This window comes from Triturus cristatus, chromosome 1_2 (assembly GCF_964204655.1).
Source record: "Triturus cristatus chromosome 1_2, aTriCri1.1, whole genome shotgun sequence".
Classification (NCBI taxonomy): Eukaryota; Metazoa; Chordata; class Amphibia; order Caudata; family Salamandridae; genus Triturus; species Triturus cristatus.
Genome location: NC_140580.1, coordinates 834487078 through 834504519, shown reverse-complemented (window position 1 = coordinate 834504519; position 17442 = coordinate 834487078). Strand labels below are relative to the sequence as shown.

The following is a 17442-nucleotide window of genomic DNA, read 5'->3' as shown; positions in this document are numbered from 1 at the left end:
TGTAAGCCCATACCTGAGGCATAAGGCCTCCTTCATCGTGGGGTAGGTTAAGGTCCCTGCTGCTTCTAAGGGTGCTAAGACATCCCTCCCAGAGGCCTCAAAATGCTTCCACAACCCTGCTCCCCAACTCTTCTCTCCCCTCGGTGGCGCGTCCTAGGGACATCTGGGGCCCTTACAAAACATACATCACGGGTCTCCCCGGTTCCCCCTCGTCACCCACACATTCCGGTATAGTCCCAACGGGAGTGGGGTAGGCGCTTCAACATGGGCGTTGGGAGAGTGGGGACGTCATGGAATGAATGGGATGGTATGATCCACGGGGCGCTTGCTGTGAGGGGGTTAATGGCACGGACATCACGTGGGTTGCAGGGTATGCGTGGAGAGATGGGGTGGCTATGGGCCCTGGGTGTGGATCTTTGATGTCAGTTTCATCTGTTTCAAGTTGGACAAGTGTTGATGGTGGATTGATCAATGGGGGTCTGATGTCGGATGCCTTCCATAAGTTGCACATCTTGTCAGGGAGCTGGAGGTGTTGTGGTGTACCTCCATACTTTGTCACTGGTGAACACACAACTATCATTTATGTACCGTTTGATTTTGCAAATCTAAATAAAGATTTAAAAAAAAAAAAAAAAAAACTCTTCTCAGGCACTTCATTCATCTTCAAGGCAAGCTCATAGGATCTAAACCATGCATAGATATCCTCACCCCTCTGATAATTCTGTACCAAATCTTTCGGTATGTATACTTTACCCGCCTGTACTGGTTGTGCGCTGCCACCATTCGGACTGGACTCCACCTGTTTAGCTTTAATGTCCAGCTCCCTCATGCTCAACTCATGAGCCAACTGGAGTTTTCTCTCTTCCAAAGCGAGAGCATTCCTCCTCTCCTCCGCCTTCTTCTCACTGTCAAGGCTCAGTTTCCTCTCTTCTGCTTGAGCTTTGAGCTTAAAAAGTTCAATCTCATGGGCCCTAATCCTCTGATTCTCCTCCAGTTCCTCTGGAGAAAGGCCCCTACTGGAATGGGAGCTGCTCGCCCTCGAAGGCGACACATTTACTGGCAAATCATTGGATCCAAATCCATGCTCCTGTGTATCATCCTCTCCAGTAGTATCTTCTGTAACAACATTTTTGGCCTCCCACCAGGCCCTTAGAGCTTTCTGTAGCTCATCTTTGTTAGCGCTGCCCTTCACTGGGCATCCAAGCTGTTTGCAGAATTGCATTAGTTGATCCTTCTTATGTGTGAGCAACTTTTCTACTTCAAATTGCAATTCAACCTCCTTGCCTACTCCATTCAGAGACATGATGCTTCCTAGGTCTTCCAAAAGTAGGTTTCAAAAACTTTTGTGCAATGCAACTGCTAGCTAGACTAGTGATGTACAAAGAATCACTGCAGGTCAAGTGCAAATACTGGTTCTAATCCCACCGCTGCCACCAATGTTAGATCTGGGGGTCTCTAGTTAGCAGAGGTATACACCTTAGACCAAATAGGGACCCTTGCTTCTAGTCAGGGTACAAGGACACACACGGTAGATAGCCCCTGCTCACCCTCTAGGTAGCTTGGCTCGAGCAGACAGGCTTATCCCCAAGGCAATGTGTAAGGTATTTGCACGTAGACACCACAATGATCCCCCCTCCGCACACCACAAACTTAGACCACACAGGTGAGTTATATCAAAAATAATATATCTTTATCTAGTTTCCGCAGTTGAAATCAAGTATTGGTTTACACCATTTCGCTTTCTTGGTTGGTCGGGATCGTAAGACGATAGTCTCTAGTCTCTTGCGTGATTCAATACTCACTGAGAATGAATCAGTTCGTAGGCTCTCGTTGTTTAGGCAGCTACGTTGCTCCGTCGGTGTCACTGCGCTCGTTGTACAAAGCGCTCCCCTGGCTGTTCGGTGCAAGGTTTCCACAACTCCTTCGACGAGCCCTCAGTGACGATGTCGACGTCACCGGAGTCAGCCACTCACAGCGCGGCTTCGTAGAGCAGGGAAGTACGACTCTCGGTCTGCTTCAGGCCTCCGGGTCGCGGCAAGGCACGTGCCGATGAGCACGTCGGTCTTCTTGATGCGGCAACCGGTGTCAGGCCCGGATCAGCGCGGTACTCTCCAACAAGGCAGAGAGCAGCCAGCCCACTTCACCGGCAGATGTTGAGAAGCTTGGTAGAACAGTCCACGGTCCCTGCAGCAAACAGCAGCGCAGGGGGGACACAGCAGAGTCTTGGGTTCGGGGCAACCTTTCTATCCCTGGGTTGCGAAACAGGAGGCCAGCTCTTCTCAGGCCCTTGGAGATTCGGTTTAAGACACAGCAAAGTCTTGTTTGGTCAAGTGGGTAGAGTCAGCACACAGCAAGACCCCTTCTCCTCCTCAGCTTCAGCTGTACAGCAGAACAGGTCAGCCCTTAGAGCACACAGCAAGGCAATCTTCCTTCAGTTCTTCAGCGGTCCGTCTTTCAGCAGAGGTTCCTCTTGATGGTAGAATCTCAAAATCTGTTGTCAGGGGTCTTGTACTTATACCCCTAAAAGTCTTTGAAGTCTTTGTGCAGGTGGGTCCTGAGCCCGGTCTGATCCAGTTCTGGGTGTTGCTGGAGCACTTTGTTTTCCTGGCTTCTGCTTTCTTTTCAGAGTGAGGGGCAGAGTCGTCAGCCGCCCAGCAGGAGGTGGAGCCAGCAGTGGGGCAGGCAGGCACAGCCCTATTCACTCCCAGGTGCTATCTCCTCCCTCCACTCTACTTGCAAATGTCGCCATTCAGCAACGGGCTGACTCAGCCAACCTCCTGGGGGATCCCCAGCCCCTGTCACTCTCAAGCCAGACAGTCAATCCACAAGCATGCCCAGGCACACAGAAGGGTCAGACAAGAGAGCAGCTACTCTCTAAAAAGTACCATTCTCCAACTCAGGATTTAAAAACAACCTCTCCTAAAAGGTGTGTTATTAAATGCTGAGCTCAGGGATATCAAACACTCATGTCTTATCTTGTTCCTATGAGAAGATAGGCGGATAGCCATCGGCACCAGCCTCCCCAATGTTAGCCTATGGAGCAAGATAACCTCGCAGCAGTGAACACGCAAAATGGCCGCGGTTCAGTACCAGAGCATGGTACCTGCACTAGTACATGCTCTACCTCTTACATACACTGCACCCTGCCCAGGGGGGTACCTCGGGCCTTCCAGAGGGATGACTGATGTGCACAAAAAGGGAAGGGTTAGGCCTAGTCAGTGGGGACACTGACCAGGGTGACATGGCAGTCCGGGGACTGCAGGCAGGCCTGCGGTGGCAGGCCTGAGACACCATTTTAGGGCTACTCATGTGGATGGCGCAATCAGCGCTGCAGGCCCACTAGTAGCATCTGTCATCACCAGCCCTGGCACACACAGTGCACTTTACTAGGGACTTCATGGGGATACAGATATGCCAATCAGGTATATCCAATCAATATGATATTTTACACAGGGAGCACTTACACTCTGGCACTGGTTAGCAGTGGCAGAGTGTCCGAAGCATCTAAACCAGCAAAAACGAAATCCATCACAGCATCAAAAATCCAGGTAGTAGAGGCAAAAGATAGGGGGAAAAACCCACGCCAAGGATGTCAGGTCTAACACCTGTTATCCCACAAAACATACATTTGGCTTTGAAGGCTGGACATCGCTTGTCGTACTCTGGGTGTGATAGGCTGCCGCACCTATAACACATGTTCTTGCCCTCGGAGTTCGGTTTCCTCGCCGGAACTGGTCTGGGCGTCAATTTGGTCTGCGTTCTTGTGTCCCCCGTTGCCCCCTTGCCTCTCTCCGGTGGTTCTGCTTCCGTGACTTTATTTACCATGGGCCTCGGGACTGCCTCTTTTTTCACCGCTTCTGCACATCTCTTCGATAGCTCTGCCTTTTTCACCATGGCTATCACTTCTTTGAGTGTCGCCTCTCCATTGACCCATAATTTGTCTTGTATCGTCGAGTTGGTGGTGTGCATGACTATTTGGTCCTTGATGAATTCATCATGTAACGTGCCGAACTTACACGTGACTGCCAATTTCCGTAACGCTGCTACGTATTCATCTATGGACTCCCCTTCTGCTTGCTTCCGCTGTTGGAAGTTATATCTGTCTATGGACGTGCATACCGCAGGCCTGTAGTGCTTCTTTAAGTCGTCTATCGCGTGCTGGAACACGTCGTCGTCTGCCGCCTGCCTCGGCGTGGGGACTATATTCTGAAATACTCTGATCCCTTCCGGTCCCAGGTTGTGCAGCAAGATCCTCTTCCTCCTTTTGCTGGGGAACGCTTCTCCAGATTCGTCCTCCAGAGCCTCCAAATAGTTCATAAAGTATTCTCTCCAGTCCTCCCACTTCATAGACGGTTCTCCCGGCTTCGGTAGGAAAGGAATCGGTGTCGTAAGTGAAGATGGTTGGGCGCACATTTCTGTGCCTCCCCTTGGGGACTCTTCTTCGCCCCTCAGACTGCCTGGTGCGCTTTGTCTCTGCCGGCGTGAGGGGCTCTGGTGCGCCGCCGCTCCGCTGCCACTGCCTCGCTCTGCCTGCTCCACCAGGGCCTCTCACTTCCTTTAGCCTGGCGCCTTGGGGGGCAGCTTCCTGCTTGTGCCCTCGCACTTATGTGCCGGGTGGTGCCGCACCCTGCTTCACTGGCCCTAGGGTGACCGCTGCGCTCGCACTACCTGCCTTGTAATGCGCTGCCTGGGCTGGTTGTGGCTGTGGTGCCGCTCCTGCTGGCTGCGTGGTTTGGGCTGCCTGCTGGCGTCGCTTAGGGCTGCTCTCTCCCGGCGCAATGTTCGTACCTCCGGGCTTGTGTTGCTAGGTACTGGCGTCCCCTCTGCCGCGCTCTCCCTCTAGAGGTACCGGTGTAGGGACAATCGCAATGCTTCTCTTGTACCTGGCCCCTAGTGTCTTCAGTTCGTGCTGTCCTCGGTCCTTTCCTTATGACTCCCAGGCCCTCGTCACCATTTGTAGTGTGGGTGTTCTGGGGCAGGAAGCACAGCTCGGACACATTTCGGTTCAGGTAAGTACAGGTTTATTCTATATTTATTTTACCAACTGAGGGAGAGCGCCGGGGAACGTCCACCTCGTTAGCGGGCTCCGCGCCTAATAACGCAGCACTCAAAATGGCCGCCGCGCTCCACGTCATCACGTAGGCATGAAGACTAGGTGCTACGCTACATCATGAAAACAGATATTTTAGCCTTTCAACTCCCAACTTTTTGGAAACGAGGACATCTTGTGGCTAGGGATGGAAACTTATGTTTTTTTTTCCTTACTGGCTATTTTACTATTTATGTTCCGCTCTCTTTCAGCCTTTGGTTGTGCGTAGCTTAAAAGGAAGATATCTCATGCAGGGAAGCCTTCTCCGCGACTGGTGCCAGTTAAGAATCACGGGGGCGTCAAAAAGCACCTATCTCTTGACTGATTTATTGCAATTTCTTCGCACAGCAAACATATGTGAGAACAGGGCCGGCTTTAGCACTTGTGGCGCCCGGTGCGAGAATCATTTTTTGGCGCCCCTCAAACCCATGACCACCTCCTCGGATTCTCCCACTACCACCAGGCCTAAGTGACCCTCATCTCTCCTATCCAAAGTTATTGTTAAACACAGAGCCCTCCCCTGAGTTTGGCGCCCCCTCCACAGGTCAGCGCCCAGTGCGGCCGCACCAGTCGCACTGCCCTAAAGCCAGACCTGGGTGAGAAGAGTCAGAGGCTGACAAAATAGCAGCAAGCTCTGCTTCATCCTGTCCTAAGGGTAGACAAGAAATGCATCATCAGTCATGTCCGCCCATAATCACATTTTGAATGTCGCTTTCACAGATATCTCTGAAAATGTTAAATTAAATGGAAGTTAAGGTTGATGGACGTGCATTAAATTATCTAAAAAGACCAGAGATTCGCAAGTTAGGTGTAGTACCTTAACTTTCGCTCCCACTCTACCATACTCTATTATCCATATCTCCTGAGTCTCCCATCAGTCTTGGGAAGTAGAAGTGAGATGTGAATGAAAGACTAATTTGGTCGAGCCTAGCGGCAGCGCGCATACCCTGCCCGCTCTGCGAGGCATGCTGTATTAGGGTATGCAATAGAAGCCCCACCCACATTTTTAATTGGCTTGTGCCATTGTCCTTCATGAACGCTGGCCTCGGATTCATTATGGGGCTTATTGGTCCAGCCTTGACTCCTTTAGTTACCACCCATAAGGACTGGACCTTTTACTGGTGTTACATGCTATGCTTTATAAGTTGGTGAGCACTATGGGGCATATCAACAAGGGCTTTATCTCTGCTTATTTGGCTCTAAAAGCCAAAAAAGCAGAGATAAAACTAGCGCCCTATCAGCAACAGGGTGCTAACACGCAAATTTGCATGTCAGCCCCCTTTTACTCTACGCTTCCCCTTGCATCTCTAATGGGGGCATTCCAGAGTAAAATAATAGGAGAAATGTCGCTAAGCGACATTTCTATTATCAAGGGTATCGCTAACCCTGTTAGAGATTAAAAAAAAGCAGCGCTAACCGCGGTTAACGCTGCTTTTTTACGTCTGGAATTTTTCTGACTTAGCCATGATATCCTATGTAAGGTGGATATCATGGCTAAGTATGTATATCCCTATCAGCAAGCTATCGCCAAACCTTGTGAGATTATCGCTGTATTTCCAGCAATAATCTCACAATTGGCAGCTTGCGCTCTGAATTTTATCGCTTTGGAGATAAGCGTTGCTAATAGCACGCTATCTCCGCGATAAAATTCAGAGTTGGCAGGCCATAATTATCCTCACGCTAAGAGCGCTGAGCGATAATTATCGCCGGCCCTTGCTGATATGCCCCTATTTTCCTTAATGCTCTTCCTCTATTCCACACACTACATAGCAGCACGCCTACTACTGTATTTATTTAAATTAATACGCGGTCTGCTTTAACTATTCAATTTACGGAGTGGTCCGCTTTCAGTTTAGCGGCCACGTTTATTTAATTAGATATTTTACAGGCGGCCGCTTTCATATTAGCAGCCACGCTTATTTATTTTATCAAATAATAGCGCAGGCCACTTTCACTTCAGCGGCCGCGCGCATCGTTTCTTAATTAACGTATTGTTACATTGTGTGAAAGCGCACCATATGCGCTTTCACTTTAATATTGTCCGTGCCCCTTTGTTTAGATACTGCTCACTGTAACCTGAATACCATGAGCAGCGTCTAAATAAACGGGCGTGGCCAACATTAAAGTGCTCTCCATTTGCGAGGGTTTGAGCTATTGGCATTAAAAATAACAATGCCTTTTATATATGGGTTTAGTTTAAAACTAAAAAAAAAGGCATTGTCATTTACAACGGCAATCGCTTAAACGCTTGCAAAAGCGAGACTCATTGCATTGAAAATGCTTGTTTGAATAGCACTCCGTACTATAGTTTCTAAGCACTGCAAATTCACGCGTTATCCTTTGTAATGATGTTCCGTTTAGCGGTTTTGAAGGCTGGCCATAGTTTATTCGCGTTTTTTCATGACATCAATATTTGTGCTGTAGCACGTGAACTGTTGTTTCATGGATCTCCAAAGGATGAAAGTTCGAGTCTGCCCCGTCCTGATCAGAACCGGAGCATAGCACACAGTCTTCTGGAGGGGGTGCATTAACCCACTCTGCTAGTTCAACGTTAGTCTTGGATACTATGAACTGGTCAAGTTCAGTAACTGCACAGGAGGCAGAGCGTCGGCTGTGTCTTTTGCGGAATGTGCACTCTGCTGTGGTCCTCTTGTGCATGTACAGGATAGGGGTTTTAAGGAGGAAAACAGAGAAGGGAACATATAAAAGAAAAGACGAGTGAGCATTATACAAAAGGGGAGCAAACCCTCCAGCTATACAATTGATGCCTAGGCGACACGCATCAGAAAGGTGGCAGGCAATGATTGGTATAGCGCTGCGTTGTCATTTGCAGTGATTTGTATAGCGCTGAGTTGTCATTTTCGAGGGTCTGATTCTTGTGTGTAGCCACTGTTTGCGATTACACCTACCCATGGTTTGTGGTGCCCTTAGTCAACACTTCACCAGACAGGAGCCTCGGAGAGCAGGTCACCTCCGCTCAGTTACTCGTATATAGCACCTCGGAAATGGTCACAATAGTAGTATGTTGAGTCGCCGTCATCTTCAGCGGTGGAAGAGCCACAACCCTTCCCTCTCCGAGCTGTGTGGCACATAAGTCGCACCCACAGCATGGCTACCTATATGGCACGGACCTTGTGCCAAGAAGCATATTAGGGGTTGAGGTAGAGAGGATTGTGAAGTAGAGCAGAGGCCGAGGGCTGAGGTTGACAGCAGAGCAGGGGGGTGCACAGTGACGGGAGGAGGGAGACAATGAGTTGAAGTAGCCAGTGAGAGAGGTAGATGTAGGCACAAAGAGTGGTGCAAAGAGGTGAGGGCATGAGATATATAGAGGTGGAATAGAGAGCCATCTTGGGTAATCGGTGAGGTAGAGGGAGGTGAGGTACAGAGGGGGTAAATGCACTAAGATTTAGCAGGTGTAGAGGGGGAGAGGTAGAGGTCGGTGAGGCAGAGGGAAGTGAGGTACAGAGGGGTAAATACACTAAGATTAGGCAGGTGTAGAGGGAGAGGGGCAGAGGGAGTTGAGGTACAGAGGGGGTAAATACACGAAGATTTAGCAGAATAAAATAACCAGAGCAGACACCGCGCTCGTTTAAAAAAAAGAGTTTTTTAATGTAATACAGAGCGCGGCACCCGCTTCAGGTACACCACGCTCAGGTTCATTATTTTTCTTTAAATTAACTTTAGTCATGTGCCCCCGCTTCAGGGACACCGCACTCTTTTATTTTTTTACTTTAATGAACGCGGGGCCTACGTCACGGACACCGCGCTCTATGCTATAGGTGTTGTTTTTGGTATTGTAAATGACAATGCCTTTTAAATGCTTGTTAAGTATATGGATTTGAGAAACATATTTTAACAAATAGCTATAAAACAGCAGTGCAGAGTAGACACAATGGAGCAAAAGGCACTAGAATGTTTCTCTGAAGTGCTCTCTCGCAGAATGTTGAGTGTCCTATTCAGATCCCCGACTAAGCAGCTGAGTGACACAGCACTGAATTTTTTTTATTTGTGTGACTATTTTTGTATTTTGTGAAAGCATTTGTGATTGAGGGCTTCAACAGTCATCCCTTGTGTGATTATCTAGGTCTACACCGAGTTTTCCAGGGTCCCTTAAGTTTCTTTTAGTTGTATGCAGATTGTATTAGAAAGCAAGCAATACATACTTGCAAAAGCACAGGAAATACAAAAAACTAACAATGGGTTAAGGTTCTATGGGAAGTTTAAAATGCCATTTTGTTTTAACAAAATTATATTTAAAAAAAGATAACTGAAAGAAAAGATGAAAGAATGGACAAACATCCATGTATGAACATAGATAAGAAACAAAAAGAGAGTAACCTGCAGGAGATTGTGTTTGGATAACTTACGCTCAGGCACCGAGAACATGTTATGGATGAGAACATCTTGTGGCCAGGGATGGAAAGTGTTGTATCCTGCACCAGATGTCACAGGTAGCCATGTTAAGTTTCCAAGTCTTCTTTATTGGTTCCAAGACAGTTAACATAATTTCTTAGTCCAGCCAGCTCTGGTCAAGTACCAGCCCCACCAGAAGCAGCCTGCTTAGCTGCTCATCCCATCTCTAACTGCCAACACTCATCCACTCAGGCACCCAGGCATTCCACGCATCACAGTCACATCAACATTCCGTAACCAACTCACACTCTGGCTGAGCTGCAGGGAGTACCCAGGCTGGTTTACATGTAAATGCAATATAGAGGATATAATAGAAAGTTATTTCGAATTATCTCCATTATAAAGTTCAAAGGTGAACAGTAGATAGCCCTTTTCAAAAAGGAATTAATTTGAGATACAATATTTCAGGGGGCATTATTTTTTTTATACAGAGTAGCAAAATAAAGTGCTGCAGAAATGCCACAAAACAAATTCCTAAATTTGTGCTGCAAAATTTCCAAATTGTATGCCACAAAATTTGCTAACCCATGCCGCAATATACTGAGGGTGCTCCGTAACACAGCGATACCTTCTCATGAAAGCCGAATGGCTTGCTCTGAGCGGGAAACAACCATTACAACGCACTACCTCTACAACGCAGTCATTACAATGCAACATCCTTTACATTGCATGCCATTACAACGCAAGTCATTACAACGCATTATAAGGTAAGAAATGGGAAATAGTAATTTTTACCCCTACACTATCCAACACTTACCCTACTGTTGCAGTCACTGGAGTGGGAATAGTAATTTTTACCCCTACACTATCCAACACTTACACTACTGTTGCCCTAAAAGTATTATGCTTGTAATGGTACGCGTTGTGATGGAATGCGTTGTAAGTGTAGTTTCTAAAAATGCACATGTAAAAACTACGTTGCAAAGGCATGCGTTATAAATGTTTGCGCTGTAATGTGTCCTATTCATTCTGTGCCCCTAGCTACTAGAGGGTACACAAAGGCTAGAGATCTCCAGCCTAAGTGTTGTCACGCCCCAGTTCTGCACTCAGAAGCAATGTAGTCGCTGGACCTGTACACTGTGAAGACAAGGGATGAAAGAATTAGACACAGACTCTGGGTGGAACAGTTTCCACTGTCCCCATTTAGGCACGTGTGGAGACACAAACAGATCTATAGGCAGATGTGAAGAGGTATGTTGTGGCAGTTATTTTAACTATTCCTTTATGTGTTGCATGCCTGCCAGGTCCAACCAGCATATGCACTCCACTGCAAAGCAATACTTCTGGGTGGCTTCCAGGATTTTATTTGACTGCAACCTTCCATAGCACATAGTTGGAGGGGTCACGGAAGAAGAGGTGGTAATCGATACCAGGCATGTGGCACCCCCATGGTACTTGCCTGAGGCAGACCCTACCCCCGCACCACCCCAACCTCTTGACAGGATCACATAGCATTCAGGTCAGGCCCCAGCACTGCAGCCCTACCTCAAACCCGTCACCCATGTCAGGACCCCGCATAGCGCGAGCCGTGCCAACGTGGTCAATGTTGCACCCATGTTATAGGTCCAAGCTGCGAACAACTAACACATAGTGTGGCACACAGTCTTGATTCAAGATCCTATCAGGCCCGTCACAATCTCCTCAGTGCAGTCATTGTAAAGGTCAACTCTGATGCTACTCCTTCCCCTCATCTAACCTTTTCCTCAAGTGCACATTTGAGATGTTTCCCTGTAGTGTTATGTGCTTGCAGTTTAATCTAAACACTTCCATACAAAAGTATTTTTCTACTATCTGAACTATGAATGTCACCACAACCAATATAAAAAAAAGTCACAAAACAGCTTGTTTTTTTCCCAAGACAATGACATTTTATTGCAAACAATACATTCGTTTTCAAAAACAACTCCTCAAGAACACTTTACACATTGTTCCATGGCCCTTTGCCTTACAGATAAAACAGAATCTGAGTGTATAACAATATTGGACACCAGTCATATATTGCACTGCAACAGTACAAGACTGCCTAATCGCATAAATTCAGCACTGGACATAGTTCTACACAGTACTTTGTAAACTAGCAGTGTGAGAAAACTGAAGATAAAATTAAAAACACGCACTTATGAAAATTATCAAATTATTTTGCAGGGAATGATAAATGTAACTACCCAGCATTATGACGGCGTGTGAGACGGAAACTTGAAAAATGCTAGTTAAAATGAACAAAACATGCTCTCAATTTACAGATGGAGCTATGTGTGTTTCCGTTGTTGGGGGCTTTGCAAAATTGCATTTTACAACTATGCACAATGAATCCGTCCCAGTACCATGCAGTTATAAGTTAAACACCCCAGAAAGGGAATTACTATGTGAGGCATTTTTCCGGTTGTAAAACCACAGAGAATTCACATTTCCTTAGGGCTTAGTGCATACATTTACCAGGTGCCCTGTGAAGGTAGTAAATGTACTTGGGGATATCTGTGTGGGGTGGAGAAAGAGAAGGGATTGGGGGGTAGGAGAGGGGAGGGCATGGGTTTCTGCCCTTGTATGCTCCCCGCCATAAGCCAGAATTACCAGATGGAAAAATTGGGTCATATTTTCCCACACCTCGAAAAACCAGGCATGGAAACACTTAGCCACTTGGAATCAAGGGCAGCAGAATTGCATAAGGCAATTCTGCTCTACTTTACTCCTAATCAGCCCCACTAAAGTGTTTTAATATATTATTCATTATCAAGAATGTAAAGAGCTCACTAAAGGTCATTGAAAAATGTAAGACGAGCACACTGCAGAAATAAATGCAGTACTTGGTCAAACGACATGATGGTAAATTGTTTAGTACATTACTTTCCTGCTGCTGGGACAAATGTACTCATTTAATCTCCTACATCCACTTGGGAATTCTCTAAGTCTATTAAAGGGTTCTTTCTGCAATATTTCAGATTGAAGAGTAGAGTTTCCTGATTCACACGTGAAGCTTAAGGGAGAAAGCCAAGAACTCAGTGAAAACAAATAAAGAAACCATTGAAAACTGTATTTGTTCCACATACAGACCTCTGAGTATTGCTGTGAAAACATCGATTCTTTCTACTAATATTGATTGAAACAAGTTTGTCAGTATAGCTTTAGAGAACCCTTAGAGGCAGGATTTATTAATGTAAAAGTTTTAATCAGGAGGACAGTGAGTTAGAAAACAGGATGTGGAAAGCGAGTGCAAACCCTGGTTGGAGAACTGCGTCAAACCAGTATCCAGATAAACGAGTCAGTGGGCTCACGGTAGAGTTTAGTTCATTAAAAGCAGTTTGACTTCTTTTTTGAAGGATGCGATTGAAGGGTTTAATCTGTCTTCAGGGGGCATGTAGTACCAGATTATAGGGGCCAATCCGGTGATAGCTCAGTTGTAAGTTTTCCTTTTCCGAAATTCTAAAGGCTTTAACAGTAAGGTGCTGGTGCTTCCAATCTGCCACTGGCAGACAGTTCCAGTTTATCAGCTGGGTACTTCGGTGTGTTGAATTTTAGGGCTTTATGGGTCATGCAAGCAATTTTCAGCTGTATCCTTGCCTCATAAGGGAGCCAGTTTAGTGCCTTCATCTCTGGAGTGATGTGGTTGTTCCTTTTGGATCCAGTGATGAGCCCTGCAGCAGAGTTGAGGGATGCCCTTAGTGGAGCCAAGTTGGATCAGTCAATCCCAAGATACCGTTTTTAAAACCTCAAATGTTGTACTAAGATATGATTTAAGTAGGGCAGAGCACCCCAATATTTTATTTTATAGAAACAAACTGACAATGTTCGAATACATTACAGATATGCCAATATTAACCAAGAGAGGAGTGACTTTTTCTGCTGTGAATTGCAAATTGCCTTTTTTAACAAATGAATCAATTTTTTAGAATTTGTTTTGTGTAATGAACAGGTGTGTGTTCATTGTGAATCAGTGTTTCCACCATTAAATGCGATTTGTTAGAAAAACAATCTTTTGCACTTACAATTTAGAGTGAGTACATTTCTTTGGCTTTTTAACAGATACAACTTTCATGTCAAACAGTGAGCATATTCAGACTACTTGCTGAGTAGTTGGGGCAAAAAGATCGGGAACTCTAGACAGGAGCACATTCAGGATTTGTGTTCAATATAAAGTACCTGAATTTACAACTACCATTTTTTTCTGGACAAAAATAACCTAAGGGATGGTGGCTGGACTGAGACACAACAAGTTGCTATGGGGCACTAATAAATGACCTGAAAGAAACATTGTACTGGGTTTAGCTGTGGATGTAATAGTACTGTGGTGGGGACAGCCTAGAGCATAATGTATAGACTAGCAGGAACAGTGATGTCAAAGACTACCCAGAGGAGCCTCGGTCTGAATCTTACAGGTAAAGGTAAACTGGGCCGAATAGGCGTCTTTGGAAACACAGTTCTTATTCCTACTGGGGAATGCAACAGCAAAAAGATACAAGTCCTGTCTACACTGACAAAACCAGCTTTCATTCACACCTGAAAAGGGTTAGGAGCGACCTGGAAGCAAACCAGTTCCACTTACAATGCTGTTTGGAGAAGAGACATGACCCATGCAGACAAGACTGTCATCTTAAGATAAGTTACTACAATGATGACTGAAATTCACACAAAAACCAGGCATAGTTCCATCCATTTTCCTTTCAATTATGTCTTGTGAACTGCTGTCTGTATCTTTTTAGGAATAAGGCTGGAATTTAGCAATCCCCAAACCTAATAGGATAGATTATGGCTCACAAGAAGCCCTCAAATACTGCTGCTGTGCAGTGAGGGAGGGCCTCACTGACAGGAGGACAGAAGGCGGATATACGAAACATTTTATCATCCAAGAACCCCTCATTGTAATAGAAGCTAATTAAATGGGACGTGACATTTTGCCTTATTTTAGCTGTTTTTTAAATTCTTTCTATAAACTGACAGACATTATTTGAAAATTGTAAGGATGCTGGGTATAATATAAAATACATTCCATTAGGTACATATTATGTAATTTACTAAAGCAATTAGCAAGCAAAGTAGGGTCAGCTGATTCAATTTCTTGTGATTTCCTTATAGCAGTTTATAAGTGTTACCTTCCAGCCCAACAATGCCATTAAACGAAAGCCAATTACTAGTATAATTTTCCAACTTCTAGATAAAACCCAACACACTACAAATTTATAATTGCAAAATGTGCTTAAGATTTAATGACTTAAATAAACGACTGTGCACTGAAACACTTGAGTAATACAAAAATATTTTGCAACAACTCCCAAGATAAGGTATTCAGTATGCAGTTAGGCACTCAAACTATGTGTATCTGTGCTTACTCTTAAAAATGAGCACCTTCGTATGTCCTTTGTTACATCCTAAACTACATGCAACAAACTGTAAGACAAGAGCGATCGATACATTTATCATAACAAAACACGTTCTGCAAAACTACACTTTCAAACTCTGCATACATTCTAGAGCTGACATTTGACAACAATACTGAAAGATCATGAGGTCTGACTTTCCATACACTGCCTATAATAAAGGAAAATAGTTTTTAAAAAAGTAACTTTTTTACACAGTTTAGTTATGGCAGTGCAGCTTTGTCTATAATAAAATAAACAAAAGCGAGTACTGTGCATCATCTGAGAAACATGGAATAAAAAATTCGAGTTCAGTACTGAAGCATATAAACTACAGATAAATGGTATTAAACAAATGAGAAGGCTTTACACTTGAGAACGAAAAAATCCCAGGTCTTAAAAATCAGTAGTGATGTAGAATTAAAGACAACGAACAAATGCTGACGCTCTAGATGCAGCACTTTAAGTCTTAAACGGTGAGCCATTTGACTTTTTAATAGCAAATGGTGATCTTAATTAGAGGATTAAGATTATTTTCTTTAAATTACTAGGGCAAAAAACAAAAGCTGAAATGGAACCTCAAACCAGACAGAGCACATTGGGTATCCCTCTAGAGACAGATAAAAAACAATACCAGATGCCACGCACAACAAATGCTGCGTTTTTTAAATCAGTCCCTTCAAAAAGGGGGTTTTCTGGATCAGTAGGGCCAACGGAGATTTTTGTTTTTGCTTTGGTTGAATGACTGTGGGGAGAAAGACATTCCTCAACTGAAATGAGATGGGAAGAGGAAAGGAATGAGGTGGAAATTGTTTGTGTCAGGTAGTTTTTCCAAAGGACAACACTTTCACTCTTTCCTGAAGTTGTAGAAAATGAGGCGACACTCTGTAGGCTTAGCATAGCTACTCTTTCATATGACACTTACACCGTAAATGGTGAGGTGTAAAATTGCAAGCAGAATTTTTTTTATTGAAAACCTTCATTTCCCTCTTACTCAAAGGTCCGTTTAGTTTTGATGAGGCAAAATTCAACTTGTAGGAAGCATGCATTAACATGAACTGGAGGTAAACCCACTAACGAACGCTATTCACAGATATCACGTTTACAATCAGATCTGAAAACACCTTGTAGTGGCCTTTTCTTGTTAGTAGAACTGTTTGAACTTTACTGGCACAGACAAGCATTTTTAAATGCATTGTACATTTTCCTTTCTTTCTTAAGTTTCGAATGATTAATAATCTGGATTTCCTTTTATCCCTATGAAAGAAATATATCCCTATGAAAGACCTCTATGGTCTTCAAGGCACAAACTATGGGAAAGACTCGTATGATCCCGATTACAGAGATGAAAATATTATAGCCATTTTACAGCTGCAGGGTCAATAACACTGAGCACCGTTCTTACTGTTCTAAATTACTCATTCAATTTCTCAAAACAGCTTAAAAGCATAGCTTTTTAAAATTGTACATATTTAAAACTTGAAAAAGACCCTCTCTCTACTCTGAATTTGCTTTCAAAAAAATTATGTTTATCGAGTTTTAGGTAGCCAGAGAAAACTACATCAGATTGATGCTGGCTTGTACAGGAATTGATAGAGAGAAGGGAATCGTTCAAGGTATATATGTACGTTTGAGCCATGGTCCCTTTGGTACGGATCAATCTCTAATACACATTTAAAGATTTAACATATTTATATTGCTTCAAATCTAAATACTATAGAGAAGTGCTTCTCACCTAATGTAATGTTTTTTATCTGATAAGCCTTGGTTCCACCAAAGTACCCTTTTTTATCCACTATCCTCTGCAGACAATGGCCCTTTTCTCCCTATGGAGAAAAAAGGATGACTTGCCTGATTGTGTAGTACAGAAATAATACGGAGTCTACAATTATAGAAGAGAGTAACGATAACAAGTAAAAATATCTCAATCTCACAGGGTATAGGTGTAAAGCCTGGATACTATTCCACATGAAGATGCTATGAAAGGTCAGATGATATCACAAACAAACGTAACATACTGATTGCCTTTCTGTTTGCATAAAACTGGTCTAGAAAATGCATGGACCACAGAACAGTGAAAGCCAATGTCTTAAACACAATTCCTGCACACAGTGGCATGCCAATGGAGATGCTCTGACTCTGGCATTGCAGTAATAGGCATAAGAGGGCCATCTATGGCGTTGGTCACGGTGCTCATCATTTGAAGTCTGGATTTTGGTCTGAACAGTCTTTCTGAACAACTGTGACAGTGCTACGCCGAAGGTGCCTAGAAAGAAAAAAAATCTAGGGGTCCGACTTGTAGCTCCAGACAGCATAAGGGAAGAGGATGTACGAGACTGACCATATTAAGAAGTACAGGTATGGCAAAACAGAGGAAGAACACAAGACCACCAGGATACCTGCAAGACAGAAACAAACAGGTTAGGAGAATTAAAATGGCTGAAATGACAGCAGATTTTACGTTAGCACAGGAAGCTCGTCACAGGCATAAATTCCCACTCTTTAGCTAAGATGCAGAATGAAACATCACATTGAAACTAACATTCAAACTTAAAACCCCCAGCATTCCAAATCAGTTGCTTCTTCAAA

At 44.5% G+C, this 17442-nt stretch overlaps 1 protein-coding gene across 8 annotated transcripts in view; it reads right to left on the bottom strand.

The window, feature by feature from the left end:
• Positions 1-11347: 11347 nt before the first annotated feature.
• The window catches only part of TMEM269 (transmembrane protein 269), a 120779-nt gene continuing 114684 nt past the window's right edge, over positions 11348-17442 (bottom strand). For all 8 annotated transcript variants that reach the window (XM_085608933.1, XM_085608937.1, XM_085608938.1 and 5 more), the window contains one exon: positions 11348-17252. In XM_085608933.1, the coding sequence (XP_085465059.1) occupies positions 17137-17252 (116 nt within the window). In that variant the 3' untranslated portion in view covers positions 11348-17136. The remainder of the gene's footprint in view (positions 17253-17442) is intronic.